Source organism: Prenolepis imparis, unplaced genomic scaffold (genome assembly GCF_030444845.1).
Source record: "Prenolepis imparis isolate NDT839.2.m4 unplaced genomic scaffold, iyPreImpa1.0 SCAF_13, whole genome shotgun sequence".
In the NCBI taxonomy this organism is placed as follows: domain Eukaryota; kingdom Metazoa; phylum Arthropoda; class Insecta; order Hymenoptera; family Formicidae; genus Prenolepis; species Prenolepis imparis.
The window spans coordinates 3,764,167-3,785,521 of NW_028141171.1; the positions used below are offsets into that span (position 1 = coordinate 3,764,167).

The 21,355-nt window shown below is 30.3% G+C and overlaps 1 protein-coding gene across 7 annotated transcripts in view; it reads right to left on the reverse strand.

The window, feature by feature from the left end:
- The window catches only part of LOC145944804 (neuropeptide CCHamide-1 receptor-like), a 74,210-nt gene that overhangs the window by 6,186 nt on the left and 46,669 nt on the right, over positions 1 to 21,355 (reverse strand). For 5 of the 7 annotated variants that reach the window (XM_083053357.1, XM_083053360.1, XM_083053358.1 and 2 more), the window contains exon 2: positions 2,079 to 2,524. In XM_083053357.1, the coding sequence (XP_082909483.1) occupies positions 2,079 to 2,396 (318 nt within the window). In that variant the 5' untranslated portion in view covers positions 2,397 to 2,524. Of the gene's footprint in view, positions 1 to 2,078; positions 2,525 to 7,255; positions 7,309 to 17,762; positions 17,799 to 21,355 lie in introns of those variants that run through there. The other 2 variants (XM_083053361.1, XM_083053362.1) reach the window with 2 other exon arrangements.

The window sequence follows — 21,355 nt, forward strand, 5'->3', positions numbered from 1 at the left end:
TTGAAGGTTCAACCAAGACTTAGAGAATTTTTATTTATTCAATTTAATATTATCACGACACTCGTTAAAAATCTCAAATCAAAATTTGACGTTTCGAATAATTTGTATTATGACTCTAAAGAAAAAATGAGCTCGGGATCAACCGTGATCGAATTACGTCATATATCGGAAAGCTATCACCTGAAATTTCACAAAAGATAAATAACAAATCGATTAATATTGAAGGCCGAAAATTCTGCCGGTCTGTATTAACACCATTGATATTTATTGTTGCGTAAGAGAGACATTCGCATTACATAGAGAATTTGCCGTGAAGTGACGATGCGAGAATCGACAGACTTGTGGTGCTGCATGTTTCGACGTCACAGCAAAGCCGATCGATTTTGCTCTTCCACCTGATGTAACGATACACGCTAAGTTTAATAACCAAACTAATAGCTTCCGCGAAACGCGTTGTCTATCACAGATACAAAGTGCACCATTGTATTTTAGGTGTGTATACAAAAAATATACAAAAAATATACATTATAAATACAAAAAATATATTTACACATACACGCACATATCACAGAGAGAATTTTCTCTTAGAATTTACCCTGAAAATCATGGGACAATATATGATATGGAAAGAATTTTATGAGAATTTCTCTGATTAATATTTATCACAATAAAAAATAATATCTATCACAATAAAATATTAAATATGTTTGATTCATTTTACTAAAAGTATAGTAAAATTTACTAAAAGTATGGTAAAATAAATCAAACATATGTTTAAAATTCTTTCCATATCATATTGTCCCATGATTACCATGATTTTCAGGATAATTTCTAAGAGAAAATTCTCTCTGTATATATATATATGTATAAAATAAATTTTTAAACCTTAAAAAAAATTAATTCAAATAGTTTAGTGTAGATGTGACAGGTGAAGCGAACAAATAATCGTCTTCCTAATCTTGTTGAATATATGTGAACAAAAGACCTTGGGGGCGATTTTCTTTAAAACGCGCTTATTTTAAGAAAAATGTGCATCGCAGTTTTTTAAAAAAAACCTTCTAAAAGAATAAAGTGGCAATAAGCTATCCGTTAAAATAGAAAGTAATGTAACAATATGTCAATACTTTATGCTTTACTTTTATCGATGATAAACCATGATGGATGCAACGCAATTTATTGTAAAAACGTTTCACGACAACAATGGATAACATGTTTCTGAAAAAACATTTAAAATGTATTCTACTAAATCTATATTATATCGAGCATGTATTTATATGTAAAAGTTTGCATGTCAGAAATTTAACAATATTGTAATCTGTTAAAGTAAATTATTAATTAATTAACGTTTCAATATAATATACATATAACGTTAAGCCCTGGAGTTTTAGCCGAGTTTTGATATTCCGAAGTGATAGCAGGTTTCCATGTAGCCATATTTAATTCCATTTATCAGCAGTATTCATCCTTTGTATTATCCTTTTCGCGATGGATATATTTAATAATACATCAGAGGAAGACAAAGAAATTAATATAAAATGATAAAATAATAAAATAATAAAAATATTAAAAAGTTATCAAATGATACGCACTTTTTACGCATTCTATTTATATAAATATCGACATGAAAAGTAAAAATAGAATAAAAATATACGTAGGTGCAAAATTGTACAATAGAATGACATTTATAAAAATAAATTGTCTCCTTTTATTTCTTTTTTTATTCTATCTCACCTACATAGATTTTTACTTTATAGATTTTTCTTCTTTATTTATACTAAATATTTATTTACTTTTATACATTTGAAAAGCTTCTAAACAACGTAAATTTTAAAAATTGGTAAAAAAATTGGAAAATCTTATATGCTTTGATATTTGGATATTTACACACATCTGCACAAATATTCGTCAACATCTCAAATATTGATAAATTTAAATCGATAGCCGGAATTTATACATACATATATGGATACTAATGGAGATACGCGTATATACATATGGTGTATGTTTTTTGTATATTCGTAATTTTTCATTTTCGCGTCAGGATTTTCTAAATCGAAAGAAATCGAACTGTTACGTGCCAGTAAATCGCCGAACGCCAGCGACAGAACGTACGTGTTGGGCACGTTTCTCATATTCGCGTGCCGGAGGATCGTTAGGGCCAGCACGCCATTTCCGGTGAGGCCGATCAGCAGGATCAGAAGGAAAACGATCGGTACGATATAAGTTTCGGGACGATCGCTGTACGGCGTGTATTCCTCCTCCTCGTCGCCGATCCCCTTCGTTAGGTCGTCGTTTACCCTAGTGTAATTCATCGTTAGGGCCAATGGTATCTGTGACGTCACCGATAACGAAGAGGTTAGACTGGCGCTAGTTGTATATGACCAGGAGGACATCATGGCCGCTCTTGTTCCGCGATTCAAAGCGAGAAATTCTCTTTCTTCTCTTCTTTCGCGTTAACGAGACACCATAACCCCTTTTGCATTTTGATCATCCTCCTACTCGTTGTCCGAGTTACATGTACCGGCTGTAAAATAAAAGAAAGAAACGGGTTGTTGGAAGGGCTTGAATTTCAGTTCGTTTATTATAGCGGCTTCTCTACCTTTCAACGTGCAGAAGCACCATTTTCACATTATGTCGTGTTGGCACAACCAAAGATAATCGATATTCAAAATATGTTCGAAACGCGTAGTAATAGATGTGCTTAAAGCGCATAGATAGTAAATATTAAATGCGCAATAATAGTGATATAATAATCCTCTCTAAATATCAATTTGATATTCGGGAAGTTTATTGATCATGAAATATTATTATCTCCCCCATGATATACACATATTATAATTAACAGGCTTTAACGTGATGTCAATTTATTATTATCGTAATGTATGTAAATATTTAATTGAAATAACTGGAGCAAGATGACAGACCTTTTGTTTTGTGCATAATAATCCTGCAAGCTCTTAGTTATAAAAGAGAGTGCTTAATTAAAAATCTCAAGATTAATATTTAATAAAATAGAAAAAAACCAATTTATATCGCATGGTTGGGACAGAATGACGCTTGACATGAGATAAATTAACTGTGTATTAAGACAATGGAAAAATATGCACGAAAAGGTATTTAATATACATGCTTTTTAATATATTTACTCTTATATGTATGTATTAAACGGTTGCGGTTTCTAGTCGGTAATATTCCAGAGTTGAAATTTTCCTTTTATTTTCAACTTCAATTTTCTCAAATTTATGGATTCTAAAGGATTTCAACAGATTTGATTTATATAGGAATTGAGCTCTCTTTGTAGCTTATATAGGCAATAAAATAAACAGTTTCATACTTAGAGGTTTCAAAGAGAAGTTTTTGATAAAATTATTACGATTAAATAGTTTCAAAATTAAATAGTTTCAAAAGAATGTAATTTAACTTAAAGTAGATGTTATACTGAAAATTAAAAACAAAAGTAAGAGAACAATTTTTACTCGAGTTAATTCCCCTTTTTATTTTTTTAAACTTTTTCAATCATTACAAAAAGATTAATTTCATATAAACAGAATTAATATATTTTCTTTAAATTTGATATTTTCCAGATTTTTCTCTACTCTCTCGAAGATTTTATTTTTATTTTTTTCGCATCAGATTTATTTTCTATCAATTTTCTTTGGATAATACAATTATTACAAAACATAAATAAATACACTTTTTAACTATTGCAACAAAGCACATAAAATTATACGTACATCAACATTATTATAAGAAGATTTATAAAAAAAATTTACTTATTATAAAATTTCGTACAAACGAATTTAAATGATACAAGTAAACTTGATCTTTTGATTTGCTTTATTTTGTTATCTCTTGAAAAGTAATTAAAATCAATCAAAGCCATTTGACAATCTATAATTAGTCCTATCTTTATAATTAATCCTTGCTTCAATTATCATTATAAAGTAAACTTATATTCAATAAAATGCCCTTTTGAAATCACGTAGGAGATCTTCAGAAATCTCCTCACGTGCAATTTTCGCTACGCATATATGGTTTCAATTGTAAAATGCCATGGATTTCTCTTACGTGTCAAAGCTACGTTTCCATAGATGTATCGTTAGTCGTTAATCGATTACAATACGTTTCACAGGAGAGAAATGCCGTTGGCTATGTACAGGGACATCAGTCAAGCAACGATAAGTCGTTCACGTCCGATACCGATTGACAAATTGCCAAGTAAACCCTTCGTCCATTCGATGTATCATGATTATTCCTCGTGAAAAAAAGGAAGTCGATAAAATAGAAAAGGCGCGATTGAAAATCTGATGAGTAAATCCTGATAATTGTTTGGTTGTCGTTGATTGGAGTTAATAAATTACATTTTCCATGTATTTCTGCAAAAACTTCAATTGCGTGTGACCAGGCAATAATATATCATTCTCCATCTTCGATTTTTCGTCATATAAACTAACATACAGCTTCATGATAGAAAGAGATTTCCGACGTATAGAGATAGTAAATTGGTAACAAAGACACAAGAATTCAACATTAGACATCAGTCAGAAAAGTTTTTGTCTTTGAAATTCTTGATTCTACTTGAGATGAAGATACTTATATCTATCGGTGACTTGCGCTAACTTTATTCACGCTTTATTCATGCGCTAGCTTTATTAAGAACAATATGACAATATACTTAATACAAGTTTAAGACATTCGAAATATAATCTAGATGCATTTAGGATGTGCAATGTGCAACGTATCTCGTTCTGCCAAGTAACACGTGTGAACATCAGGGGATTCTACAACTTGCCTGTCGCGTAAATTCGACTTAAACTTAGGGACTGTAAACAATACAGTAAGCTAAAATAGGATTAGAACCTACAACAGGCGAATGTGCCGTTTAATAGATGTCGAAATATCACGACAACATCCTTTTATCATTTTTTTATTGACAACGTTTTTTTGGTGAATTAAATATCGAAAAAATTATATTCTTGAAGTAAGAAAATTGTATAAAATCCCTCTTAATAGATATATTCTTATTAAGTGTTTCTAGAACATCCTAAAAAATTAAAGAAATATTCTTTGTTATTAACTTATAAACTTAAGAAGATTCGAGGGACTTAAAAGAAGTACTCTGATTCTGCAAGAAAGCACATCTGTTGCTAATATTGAATTTTGTTATTATAAGTTATGTTTGATGCATGCTATTTTTTTGTGAAATTTTAGATTTAAGATTGTTTGAATAATAATTATACAATTTTATACTATATAATGATTTTTATAATTACAAAATTTCTGAAATGTGTATTCAGCAATAATTGTGCTAAGATGATTTGCGTTAATATTGCAGCATTTATTTTAGGCGACAATTTTATAAAGATTACTACAAAATTGTTATAAAAATTAAATTTAAGAATCAATAACTTCAAAATTTAAATGTAAAATTTTTTATAACACAATATATTATACATTATATTTTAAAATTAAAATGATGCTAAACTTTTCCTGTATGCTTTACTATTTGGAGATAGGAGCTTAACATAATTTAATTTAATCGTTTAGGACCCACAAACCTCCTGTCTTATGCTCGGTCTAGCATAAACTACGTCTATGCTTTCTTTTTGACCTTTCTTTGCCTGTGTGCTGTAAAATAAGGTACTTTTTTTGTGTAAAAATAAATCCAATTTCTTCTACATGTTTATAAATTAGAAATATCTGATATTAATCCTTAAGAGGATTTCCCTCTTAAGGTAAAAGGATCCTTTTGGTGCCTATTTTAGATCACAAAATATTCTAGCGACGCTTTTTATAAATGGAAAATGATTTTTTTAATGCGTTTAGGACACATATATTGCTTCCTCATAGAGGAAGCTTTGAATTCGTGAAAAAAATTTATTTTTCGCATTTCTATGCTAATGTGTTCAGAATGTTCCAAAACATCGAAAAATAACATTTTTAAAAAATATCCGTATGTGTGTGTGTATGTATGTGCCCATCCATGTTTTTTTAAATTTAAATATCTTAAAAACTATTTGACTTGCAGCGTTCCAATTTGGCATACAAGTAAAGTAGAACAACACTTTTATTTACTGTCATTTTTATAAAAATTCATACAGTGTTTCATTTTTTATAAAATTTTAAATTTTATGAAAAATGTCTGTGGTTACTCTAATTTCCGTAAATTTTAAGACATCTGGATACATTTTTTTACATAAATAGACTATCATTTAAACATGTTTGGTATTGAGTTTGGCGATGATCGGTGAAAGGATTCATTTTTTGTAAAATTTTTAATTTTTAAGAAATGTGCATTTATATTTTTCGCAAATTTCGAGATATCGAACTAATTTTTTTTATATGAATAAAGTACCAATAAAAGATATTTGGTATTGAATTTAACAAGGATCGGTGAAAGGGTTTATTTTTTATATTTTTGACAAATATTTTTACAAAAATTTGTTTACATAAATAGAATATCATTAAAGGATGTTTGCTCTTTAATTTGACGAGGATCAGTGAAAGTGTTTTTTTTTTTATAAAATTATCAATTTCAAAAAATGTTTGTACATGCTTTAACATTCGTAAATTTTTAAATATCGAACTTATCAAACTTTTGAAAATATCATTAAAGAATGATTGATATTTAATTTGTGGAGAATTTTTAAAATGGTTTATTTTTTATAAAATTTTTAATTATTTTAAAATTAAAATTTTTAATTTTTTGAAAGTTTTGAATAAAATATCCTTAAAGCATGATTGATATTAAATTTGTCGAGAATTGGTGAATTTCTTTTAATTGTAAATTGACGAATTATACAACATTCAGAACACATTAGTATAGAAATCTGTAAAACAATTTTTTAAAGAAAATATTTTGTTATTATATTATATATAGGGTTTGCTAGTAATGGAAAAAATTGTGCAAATGGAAATTTGCACATTGCTTCCTCACTATTTATTTCGCTAATTAAGATGGTTTTTCAATTATGGCTTCCTCATAGAGGAAGCTTAACTTGCACATTGTCATAATTGAAAAACCATTTAATGAGCAAAATAAAATAGTGAAGAAGCAATGTGCAAGTTAAGCTTCCTCTATGAGGAAGCCATAATTGAAAAACCATCTTAATTAGCGAAATAAAATGGTGAGGAAGCAATGTGCAAATTTCCATTTGCACAATTTTTTTAAGATATGTATATATTTTCGCGTAAATTTGGACGAATATCGATAGAATTAATAGGAGTATAATTGACGAGCAGATTCGATTCCTACCTGTTATGCGATTTGGCAGCATTCCAGAGCTTGCATTACCAATTCTCATGTAACTAATGAACGGATTAAGGAGAGAGAGAACGAGAGCGGTGAATAGTGACGGATAGTGGCTCCACACGTGATAAAATTGAGTATAGAGTAGAGAATGGCTAATTCCTACGTTGAGCATATCGCGAGTAATCCATATATGAAATGAGAATGGCGCGATATACATATATATATATATGTACATACATATATCTGTAGCTGGAGACTAGCTAGCTGGACCGTATTATTGTAGCAATATTGCATCCCTCTGTGGCTCTCTTTGGTTTCAAATTTCTATATATGATTAATATAGATCTCACGATCTCTACTCGTGACAGTCTTCCTATTCATGATAGCCTTGCAATTAGCGACACGCGTGTCGGATGCGAGACGGACTTCTCTCTGTTTTGAATTTATTTCGCCGCTAAATATCGCTCTGAAAGAAATTACTTTCTGTCTCTCCCATGTGAAAAGTCCGTGATTGCAATCGAGTCGAAATAGCGGCTATTGGAGAAAAAAAACGAGCAATTCGAGTAAAATTGCGTTCTGTCTGATGTTTTTAGAAAAAACGATCCCACAAAGTAATCGAGATGATAATCTCGGGAAAAGTTATAGTAGGTGGAGGTATTTTCAATTGTTTATTAATACGAGAGGCTTCGTGTAAGATATATATATATATATATATATATATATATATATAATATATATACGAATATATATGTACAGAGTGTTTCTTAAACATATGTCAAAAATTCAAGGGATGATTCTTTGGGTCATTTTATGGGAAATATGCCTCTGATGATTTTTTGAAAACCATTTTATTTCGAAAATACAGGGCGATAAAAATTTACAAGAAATACAATATTTTCACAACAATAATATCATTATAATATTTTCCACTGCATTAATAACTTTTACAAGTATTAATTATTTTTTTATAAATTTTTATCGCCCTGTATTTTCAAAACGAAGTGGTTTTCAAAAAATCATCAGAGGTATTTTCATAAAATAATCCAAGGAATCACCCCTTGAATTTTTGACATATGTTTAAGAAACGCCCTGTATATATATATATATATATATATATATATATATATATAGTCCGCTGCGCTTAATAATAAATAATCTACGATCTTTACCTCTTTTACGTCAAGCATCGAAAAAGTGTCACGTGTATATGGAGATGTGGATATTTTTATCAGGAGATAAATATTTTCTATGCGTTTCTCTTAATTAAACGTTCTATATATGTCACTCGTTATCCTTGTAATATTCGCCTCGTGTCGGTATTATCAACTTCTCGTTTGAAATAAAATAATCGATTGCAAATATAATGCTCTTATTAATTTATTTCTCTTGCCATGTGTTGCATTCGTATTTTAAAAATATCTGTTCGCATTTTACAATATGTATGTCGATTTAAAAAAAAAATATGTCGTAGGAATATATATTTATCTAGTATGATTTGACGATGCAATGCAAAACATAATTTATTTACGATACGACGCAGAATTATATGTCAGAAGATCTTGACATGATCTATAATAGGATTCTTCAGGTACAGCTGCAGAGAACTCATGAATACATAAGATTTGAAGTTCAACAAATAAAAAGAAAGAAAAATAAAGGAAAAGATGTAGAAAGAAAAACAATTTTTCATCCAAAATAGCTCGCAATAAAGGGATTATTCGCATTCTCTTATTTAGGGCATCCTGTATAGGTATATAAAGTGTAATGTTTCCCCGTGTAAAATCAATATTTCTTTAGAAGCCCCGGCGGTTGAATACAAAGTATCAAAAGGACACGTTCAAACGGAATGCATATTCCGTGAATGAAACAACTTTTACAATCTGAATGTTTTCGCAAAACTAGAATGATTTTTCACGAGAAAGAGCCGATCGCGGAATATGTATACATATATCCGTTGTCGCCATCCCTTTTGCGCCATCTCTTCTGCTTCCACGTGTAAAACGTGGAAATCTCGACCGGTGTCGTAAACATTTTAACGACCTATAACGAGAATCGTTTTCCTTTCCGGGGAAATATCAAATGACGGCCGTTAATTGAGTCGAGAAACTAATCAGAGCCCGGGCATATGGCCCGCGATAAATTTTGTCGGACAGGATCGTCTTACTTTATATAGTATAACCGTAAAACCAATAATTTATATCAAAGGTTACATCATTTCGGTTCTCGCTTTAACTCACGCTTTAATTCACAAATCCAATGTGTGCGCACTTTGTCATCAGAATAATGCAGTAAGAAATATCACTGCGATGTGCAGTGTTTGCTGTTATCTAAATAAAATTATATAGATGATCATCTAGATGAAATTTTGGCGTTATCTTATCTTTATATAGATAATTAAAAAATGTATTATCTATATCTGCATCTTAGATAAAAAAAGTGTTATCTTTACTAAATTATCTAAAATAATATTCAGATAATTTGATTTAGAGTTTCATAGCACATGAAAATATTTTAAGTATAGTAGAACTTGAGCAGTAAACGATAAAAACTTATAAATAAAAAACTATGAATATATTTTTATATCTCTTTTATAATTTCCATTTTTTTTATTTTACATTACATTTTTATTTATTTACATTTTTTAACTGTTTACATAAGCGATTTTAAAAATAATATTATCTGGAAGTTATCTAGATGAATCGTCATATAATTTTATCTTTTATCTAGATACATTTAAAACAAAATCATCTTCATCTTATCTAAGATGAATTTACATATTTTTATCTCATCTTTATCTAGCTAATTTTAAAATCATCTAAGCACAACACTGGCGATGTGAAATATACCGTGATATTGAATCAAGATATCGAATTAACATATTGAACATTGAATCTCGTTTTTCTTGCACTCCGATCATGAAAAATACCAAAATAATTTTTTCTTCACCGAAGAAATTGTGTTCTCGAAGTAAGAGAACCGTATACTATAAAATATCTATTTTATAAATATTCTTAAGTATTTTCAAAATATCCTCTAAAGTTAAGAATATATCCTTTGTTAATAACAAATGGTTGTCTGTATTTTTTTTATGTGAGTCATATATTTGGTGTTCTATTGGGATCATATTGTTGCAACAACGTATATGATGTTGCAATTTACAGTGGATACAGTGTTTGTCAATTTTAATTTATTAGGTATCAATTTTAATTTATTTTTAATTTATTAGAAAAATGAGTTAAATTAGTAAGTGGCTCAAAAAAGAAAACGAAAGAAAAGTGTTTACGAAAAGTGTTTTCACCGAAGAAATTGTGTTCTCGAAGTAAGAGAACTGTATACTATAAAATCTATTTTAATAAATATTCTTAAGTATTTTCAAAATATCCTCTAAAGTTAAGAATATATCCTTTGTTAATAACAAATGGTTGTTTGTATTTTTTTTATGTGAGTCATATATTTGGTGTTCTATTGGGATCATATTGTTGCAACAACGTATATGATGTTGCAATTTACAGTGGATACCGTGTTTGTCAATTTTAATTTATTAGGTATCAATTTTAATTTATTTTTAATTTATTAGAAAAATGAGTTAAATTAATAAGTGGCTGAAAAAAGAAAACGAAAGAAAAGTGTTTACGAATAAATAACGTGTAACACAATTTAATCCTTCAAGAGGTTTCATGCCTCATGCTGGATCTATATATATGTACTATGTCTATGCTTTCTTTATGATATTTTTTGCTGCAAAATAATGTGCTTTTTGTTAATGTAGAATAAATCTCATTTTGTCTATATTTTTATAAATTAGGAATATTTGATACTAATCCTTAGAGAATTTTTCTCTTAAGATTAGAGAGTCCTTATTTCGGCATCTATTTTAGAACAGGAATGTTTTGAAAATAAATAGGAAATTCTTAGAACGAGAATATAATTTTTTCAGTACATGACAAGACATAAATAATCAATTTTACCAAATAGATTATCGCAATTTTTATATTTATTTGACTTACAATGTTATTTTCTCGCCTCTGCGATCGTATTTACGTAAAGGAGAACGCGGAATAGGGTAGAGCAATTGCTTTGAAAACTTATTGACTTATTAGATTATTTTATCAGTAGTTATCGAATCGTTCCGTTTCCTCGCGAAGGCATTAAACAGAGGGATTTTACCTGCCATAAAATTATTCACATTTTGCACTTGATATGAGAGCCGAAGGAAATTTCTTTTCGTTAGCTCCTAATGATTTTCCTCCCTTTTTACGATCCACCCGACCTCGTAATAATTCAACTATCAATACCCATAGCGAGATTGACGTATTGGTAATTCTCCGTAATTTTCGTAAGTGAAAAAATTAATTGTTCTCCAGTTAAAAGTTAATGCTTTCATTGAAGTTTAATTAACTCCCTAATTAAAAAGCGTTAATAACACGAACACGGAATTTCGGGCATCAAATGAATATCGGGTATCAAAATTGAAAATTTTATGTAAAATATTATTATTATACTAAAAAAAATATGCAGAAAATATTTATTACAAAGTATGCATTCTTCTGATAAATTCAAATACGCGATAAATATGAAAAACTGATGAAAATATATATTTCTTGACAAATTTTAAATTTTCTTTATAATAAAAATTTACTTCAACGCGTATATGTGGTAGAAAAAATAAATATATCTGCGCACTTGATTTCTTTTTAGAATAATTTTGTGCTAGAAAAGAAAACACGCGCGCGCTGATATGCGCTTTGTGTTTGTCCAATGCACTCTAACAAACAAGAACAATATAATATTTTCATGGACTTCTTTACAATAAATTTCTTTTCTGTTATGTAAAATTTCATCAAGATAGAATGTGCAAATACGGTTTTTCTTTATCCACTATATATAATTGTGCAGTTTGATTGCTAGTATTTGACGTTGAAAAAATTATTAAAATTGAACTCGGGAAATATGAATGTGAATAAGTATAAAATTCACGCAATTCGATATTTTTCACACACGAATATAATTCTAGCGGACATTTCAATTGCTCAATTATAATTAACAATTACAACTTTTGTTTAAAAAACACGTCAATCCTGAGCAATCCAATCTCCAAACTGTCATGCTACACAGAGAGAATTTTCTCTTAGATTTTACCCTGAAAATCATGGTAAACATTACAATAAAATATAAAATATGTTCGATTAATTTTACTATGCAGTTTAGTAAAATTAATCAAACATGTTTTATATAATAGATATTATTATTTTTTATGTGATAAATATTAATCAGAGAAATAAAATTCTTTTCATACTATACGAGGGCAATTCGATAAGTCAGTGACTTTTACAAGATATGGCACTCAAATCGCAATCTAATTTTATTTCTGATATTTACCATCTTATTTAAGTATACACACCAAGTTTCAAGTAGATCTGTCAAATAGAAATTTTTTGACAGCGTTCTAAAGCAGATAAGTTTGTGTTTTTTGCTAAAATGGAAAAAAGTGAATTTCGTGTGCTAATAAAACATTACTTTTTGCGTGGAAAAACCATTAAGGAAACTGAAGAAAAGCTAAAAAAGTATTATGGGGACTCTGCTCCGTCGCATGGAATGGTTCACAAGTGGTTCACTGAATTTCGTTGTGGTTTTTGGTCGATTGTGAGCAAGCGCGGCACCCATCTGGCCGACAGCTTCTTCATGCCCAAATGTTTATGCAAGATATTAAAAACACGTTCGTTTGAGATGTTTATCATCTTGGCTATCTCGTGTATCTTCACTCGACGGTCGTCCAATACAATATCATGGATTTTATTGACTGTTTCTTCAGTTGTGACCTCATTCGAACGTCCCGGGCGCTCAGCATCATTCGTGCTTGTACGACCACAACGAAATTCAGTGAACCACTTGTGAACCATTCCATGCGACGGAGCAGAGTCCCCATAATACTTTTTTAGCTTTTCTTCAGTTTCCTTAATGGTTTTTCCACGCAAAAAGTAATGTTTTATTAGCACACGAAATTCACTTTTTTCCATTTTAGCAAAAAACTTATCCGCTTTAGAACGCTGTCAAAAAATTTCTATTTGACAGATCTACTTGAAACTTGGTGTGTATACTTAAATAAGATGGTAAATATCAGAAATAAAATTAGATTGCGATTTGAGTGCCATATCTTGTAAAAGTCACTGACTTATCGAACTGCCCTCGTATTGTCTCAGGATTACAATAATTTTCAGGGTAAATTCTAAGAGAAAATTTCTCTCAGTGTACAAAGATTACGTAAACTATGAAAGAGAAACCTATTATTATACGCAATATATGCCACACTGAAAAAATAATAATAGCCGTCAGAGAACATCAAAGTAAAAATGTGTCGAGAGAGCAGTAAAAATATTTTGCGGCATCAAGAGAGAGAGAGAGAAGGGATAAGTTAATTTTTCAAGATTTGAAAATTCTGATGGAATTTCCATAATTGTTATTGCGGAACAAAAGCGATTATTCGCATGCACGATGATATGCATATTCGATCGCATATATTTGGAACGTGATAATTGCCTTAAAGTAGCCCTCACTTCCGTTTCTTGAGAAGTAATATCTCGCGCGGATATAATTCATTTCAGCACGAAATTCTAGCGTAGAACTTATCGCTTCATAACGCACATAAAATTATACGGGAGAAAACTGAGAGGATACTTCTACAGAGACAATATATTTTTTAATGACTTTTATCGCGCGATGACAGACGTCGGTTATTCATTATTTTGTCAATCGCGCTCGTGCATTATTGGTTAAATTGATAACTGCACTCGCGCCATTTATAGAATCGATAAATACTGCCAAATTACCATTAACCAATTAACATTGCTTAAATATTCCAGCGGGATGCACGCAGCGGCTTCCGGAAATAGCCGTCGGCCATACACGCATCTATACGAACGTGTGCATTCCCGAAATGCATTTATTAGTCCACATATGCAGATATATCTATAAAATGTATAGAGTGTTTCATTTTAAGTGATATAGTCGATTATTTTAAATATAAAACATTTTTAAATGTTCCGTATAAAAGTTGTAGGGTTTAAACATCTATATTACTGATCTTATCACTTTGACCTTGGGTGACGTTGCTAAGGTCAGGACAAGGTCATCTTGTACTTTTTAAATGGAACCACTATATTTTTTTTATATAAATCGATTTCTCGCAATATTCTGTCTAAAAAGTTATAAGAGTAGGATGGTGAATAGTTTACGAGATATTTTATACTTTAGTTTGACATAATCTTACGTGAATTATTTCAAATATCTCTTAAAATATTCATTTTCCGATGATCCTACCACAATACTTTTATATACAAAATAATGGGAGGAATAAATTGGTAAGAAAACACATAATTGTTTTTTAAAAAAATAATATGTAGCTGCTAGCTGCAATTTACATACTTTTCATTGATTCTCATGTAATATTAAGATCTCAAACTAAAGTATAAAATATCTTGTAAAGTATTCACTTTCTAGTCATCCTATCCTTATAACTTCCTATGCCGAATATTACGAGAAATCAATTTATATAAAAAAATAGAGTGGTTCCGTTTAAGAGAACTGTGTTGACCTCTAAATGACTTTGAAAAACCCTACCCAAAGACAATTCTAGGTGATATTATGTCCCCCTCGTGATATTATGTATTATGTCCCCCTCGAAATCCTACTTTTATATCCAACTTTTATATAGAACATTTTTTCCAAAAATGTTTTATTTTCAAGATAATATAATCGATTTAAAATGAAACGTCCTATATAGATTGCACTCTGGTGCGTACAAAGCTATATATGCATTCGACAGTGTGCACACATCGACATTTACGAATGCATGGATGAACTTCATTCTGAGTGAATCCTGAGATTGCTATATCTGGGGAAATATACATATGCGTGATTCCGATGTATTTGACGATGTGTGTATATATATCAATATATATATGCCAGAGACTATCTTAATCAACGTTGTACATTACAGAATACCAGCGGAATCCGACAAGCTTCGTCATTTCCGATTGTAAACGATCATTATGTTCTAACCGAGGGATGTCTCACTGTCGCGATACATGTACATTTTTTCTGGACTTACGCATTACTTCGCATTACTTTGCATTGATTTACAAGCATAAAACAATAATAACCCAGACAAGATTAAAACGTCTTAATAAGTAAAAATGATGTTGTTATGATGTTTTTTTAATATATATTTTACTAAATATTATAAAATTTATGAAATCATTAATATTTGATATTTAATTTGTTCAGATCTAATCTAATTTTATTTTGTATTTTGTGTGTGTTCAAGTTTATATAAAAGAAAATTTTAAAAATTGGTTTTCTAAGTTGATTTTTAAAAATTTCTGAATTTTTTAATCACGAAGTTTAAAACGAGACATTTTTTTAAACTTATAATTGGGAACATGTAACTTTTTGTTATATCTTTATTATAATATAATATTTTAATTTAGGTGTTTCAACTAAATATTTGCAATATTAATTTTTAAAAAATATTAATTTTAAATTTTTTGCATAATACATTGGTACTATATGATTTACAATAATATCTCATATAAATTAATTTTTTTAACATTTCTTTTTATAATCATTCTAATTATATTTTTCTTACTAAATTAAACAAATTTTTGATGAGTGAGATACCTTTCGGTTCTAACTTATTGATCAAATGCATAATTCGAGGGAATCGGATTTTCGTTTCCATGAATCCGAAAACATATGCTATCTAGCAAAGTAAAGCATTCCGTCGAATTGCAAATTAAAGCTACTTCGAAAGTGACATCGAGAAAATTGTATTCTCGAAATAAGAGGATTGTATACCATAAAATCCCTCTTAACAGATTTCTAAGTGTTCGTAGAACATTTTCTAAAGCTAAGAATATATTCTTTGTTAATAACAAACAATCATATGTTTTTTTATGCGTTTATGTGGTCATATTATTGCAGAAATATATGGCTAGGTGTTGCAATTTACAGTGCAGTGCAATTTTTGTCACTGAATGGCTTTAGTTGATTAGAAGAATGGATGAAGTTAATAAGTGGCTCGAAAAACAAGATTCAAGCGACTTAAGAGAAAGTATTCAGAAGAAAGTAACAAAACTAATTTAATCGTTCAAGACCCAGATCTCGTGCCTCATTCTAGATCTATATATATTATGTCTAAGCTGTTTTTATGGTCTTTTATTTGTCTATACTAGAACAACACAAGCGCGCGCTACGCGCGCACCATTCTTCAGTTTTATGTTAAAAAATGATATCTTTTAAAAAATAATATAAAATTTGTTTAAACTCGATTAATATTTTTTCACAGAAATTAGTTGATTTAAGTGTTAATTTGCTAATTAAATTTTAAAATAATAATACGTTAAAAAATTAAAATAGTAATATATTGTAAATAATATGTTATAATATTTTATTCTCGATTAATATTTTTTGACAGAAATCAGCTGATAATTGTCAAAAATATTAATCGAGTTTAAAGTATTATAACATATTATTATTTAAAAAATTAATTAGCAAATTAACGCTTTAATCAGCTGATTTCTGTCAAAAAATATTAATAAAACGAAAATTTGCTAATTAAATATTTTAGCTTACATATATTTATATTTATATTGTGTTATAATGCAAAATAATAAGTTTATTTTGTTTTTAGGTCAATGTGTGCTGTGTACTACAACTCCGCTATTGTACCTACGTATCGGTGAGTGAGAAATTGCTTATTTTATAACATTTTTATAGCTATAGCGGTAATGAAGGTGTAAATATGTGAAAATATTAAAATAATAATATATTTTAAATAATATGTTATAATATCTTATCCACGATTGATATTTTTTGACAAAAATCGACTGATAATTGTCAAAAATATTAATCGAATTTAAAATATTATAACATCCTTTTTTAAAAAAGGCATGTTAAGTCGATTCTCGCAAGTATTGTTGCATGTTTTCTGCGATGCTGATTGACTATTTCGATTCGCATTGTGCGTTATATTCGTAGCATCGAGAGGCTGTCATCGCGAGAATTAGTAGTTTACCAGTTTGTTATGAAAATAAAATAAAATAATATGTTTTAAATAATATGTTAGGTATAATATTTTATCCGCGATTAATATTTTTGATAGTTATCAGCTGATTTCTGTCAAAAAATATTAACCGAGTTTAAAGTATTATAACATATTATTTAATACTAATATTATTATTTTATTTAATTTAATTTTAAACAAACTATCAAACTGCTAACCCTCGCGATGATAGTCTCGATGCTACGAATATAACGCACAACGTGAATCTTGGCAGCTAATGAGCATCGCGGTAAAGCGACAACAATAAACTTCGATATATGCAAGTATCGACTTTACATATTTTTTTTAAAAAAGAATACATAATATATAGCGTTAATTTACGAAATAAATTTTAAAATAATAATATACCGCCGAACCGAGCCGAGCTCCGAGCTCGCACGCCATACTTACGCTGGACCCCCACCACCACCACTACGACTCGGCCATCTTGTCGCAACGTGTGCGCGCCATACTTACGCTGGACCCCCACCACTACGACTCGGCCATCTTGTCGCAACGTGTGACGTGTGCGCGTTGCGCGTCCCGTAACTGGCAGTGCCAGTCCGGCAGTCCGACACTCGACATCAGTACTGCTGTTGCTAGGTACATTTTCGATTGTTCGCGATCGACGTTTGCGCGCTCATCGCCGGTCCGCGACAGTACGAGCGTGACTTTAGTGTTTTTAAGTGCTTAATTATCATATAAATCCGATCGCGTCGCGAAATCGTGTACCGACATCGTGGTCGCGATCGCACGAGCGAGTCTATTACATATCGACGACTCTCGACCTAACCTAAGTACGTCGCGGGGAGAGTCGCCGCGCATCATCGTCGTTCGATGAGGCCCTCCGATAAGTGGGCCTAGAAAAAAGCGGCGACGCGAAAACAGAGCATCGGTTCTATTCGCGCGCGAATAAGCACTCGCGATTCTCACGTTTTACCGAAACGCGTCGAATATGTGATATTTAAAATCCGGGCGTCGCCGCGCGTCGCAAACGCAAAAAAGTAAGCGTTTCGAAGCTTCTTCTACGAGGAGAAGCCCCGGGGTTGCATCGGGCGACACTGGGGCAACTGTGAGGTTAAGCAGAATAATTATATAATAATATTTTTTTTAAGAAACATAATTTTTGTTTAAGTATCTCTATATATATATATATATGTATATATTTTATTTGTTACAGATAGCATTGCTGATAAGCTGCACGCGAGTATAATTTTCGCATCGTTTTTTCTCATTGTGCAATGTACGCGAAATACGCGTCGCGTCGGGAGTGCCGTGTAAAGTTTCGCGTGTCGGGAGTGCCGTGTAAAGTGTCGGGCGATCGTAATTATTCGTGTTTTCGCGAGTGCTACCATGGACCAAGAGAGGAGGAGGAGGCCCAGGGAGGCATCGGGCGACAGCGAGGCAACTGTGAGGTATGCAAAATAAAAACATTTTTTTATAAATTGCATTGAGATATTCGACCGTTTCTAGACTTTTAAAACATCCTGTACGTACACACATGTATATACATAATTTGAATATTTTGTTTTCAGATCAATGTGCTGTACTACAACTCCTACAACTGCTATTGCACGTATCGGTGAGTGAGAAATTATTTATTTTGATTGAATTGAAAATATTATAACATCTCTTTCTAAAAAGGCATGTTAAGATCATTCTCGCAAGTATTGGTTGCATCTTTTCCGCGATGCTTATTGACTGTTTCGATTTGCATTGTGCGTTATAATCGTAGCATCGAGAAGCTGTCATCGCGAGAGTTAGCAGTTTGAGTTTGTTCAAAATCAAAAATTAAATAAAATAATATGTTTTAAATAATATGTTATTATAATACTTTAAACTCGATTAATATTTTTGACAGTTATCAGCTGATTTCTGTCAGAAAATATTAATCGACTTTAAAGTATTACAACTTATTACTATTTTAATATTTTTAACATATATTATTATTTTAAAATTTAATTAACAAATTAACGCGTTGTTAATATTTTTTACCAAAATCAGCTGATTAAGCGTTAATTTGCTAATTAAATTTTAAAATAATAATAGGTATGTAAAAAATATTAAAATAGTAATATGTTGTAAATAATATATTATAATACCTTATCCGCGATTAATATTTTTTGACAGAAATCAGCTGATAACTGTCAAAAATATTAATCGAGTTTAAAGTATTATAACATATTATTTAAAACATATTATTATTTTATTTAATTTTATTTTGAACAAACTGTCAAACTGCTAACTCGCAATGACAGCTTCTCGATGCTAGGAATATAACGCACAATGCGAATCGAGACAGCCAATCAGTATCGCGGAAAAGAAGCAACAAAACTTGCGAGAATCGACTTAACATATCTTTTTTAAAAAGGGATACTGTAAAATAATGTACCTATTTGTTAATGTAAAAAAAAATCCCATTTTGCCTATGTTTTTTATAAATTAAGAATATCCGATGTTAATCCTTAGGGGATTCCTTCTTAAGATAAGAGGATCCTATTTTAAAAGAGTCTTTTAAAAATAAGTCGGAAATCCTTAAAACGAGAATATAATTTTATCAGTGGGTTATATCGAAATAAGCAATATATTCAAATGTTATTTTATTTGCAATTATGTAGATATTTCGATTGTAATAATTACAATTTTACATTTTACGGGGGTAATTTTTGCCTGAATTATATCTTTTTTTTCTTGTGCATCAAAGAGATTTATACGATTTAATATCAGATGGCGAGGCCATTTGGCGAATATTACCTAACTTAACCATGCACAAGCGTGACAGGATGTAAAAAAATTGTTAAATTATTCAGATGCGCTTCTCCTCTTGCTCGACGGATGTATACTTCTCAAAAAATCATAGGCCACATTACAGCTTTATAATTACATATATACGTTGTGCTTTGATTATTTTTTCATAATTTTTGTAGAAAACATTTTTTTTTTTTTTTTCCAAATAAAAATCACGCGTCTCTTTTCCGGAAGTAGCGGCAACGTAATTTTTTTTTTTTTTTTATACGATTAGCAAGATATTATTCGAAAACACTTCCGGATTAGACTCTGAAAAGTAATACTATTTAAAATCGTGGTCGGGTGATAATCATTCGACGCCGCACGTGTCATATCTTTACATATACGCAATGCGGCGCCTGTAAAATGCCGATCATGTGCTTGGCAGGGAAAGTTTGATATATATTAATATAATATAGCTCGTTACCCTTCTATAGAAACGCGCGACAAGAGTTTCTCGTGAAAACCGCAATTCACCTATATTGTATACGACGTATCGTGTAATGTCAAATAATATCGATTTTACTATTCAAAACACATATACATACATTATTTTCGATATATTATATTACAAAGCCAGTTGTGTAAGCGCAAGGGATATCGAACTCAATTGTGCGCTTATATATCAAACCCACCATTCCAATAAATAATGTAAAGAGCTTTTGGATAAAGAGGGAGGGGGAAGAATGCGACGACAATTGAATTTTAGAATTTGATTGTTCCGAGAAAGAAAGAGAGAGAGAGAGAGAGAAAATTTAAATTTATAATGCAATGTGGAAAAAAAGGTTTAATATACAGAACTGCTTGAAAAATGAGAATCCAAGCCAAGCGTGAATATGATTATTCTCTATGATCAAAGTTAGAGAGGTATATGAAAAAATAATAATTTATGTTATACATCTCATGCCTCTTCAATCAAAATTCATGCGTTTCGAATATTCGACCGTATTATATCATTCTCCCCCTCTATCCAGAAGCTCTTGAAATTATTTATTGGAATGATAACTACAAGTTTGACTAGATATGAACGCCATGATATACGATTGAGCATTTGATATCCTTTTTTTGCAGCGATAAATATGCTTAAACGCGTTATCCTTTTAATATCGTGTGCCCAGACAATTTAAATCTTTCTTTTTATTCTCAAAAGTGCAGAATCAATTCTTTTTTTTTTTAGAAGGAGAATTATATTTCTTTTATATGATCTTGACAGCGTT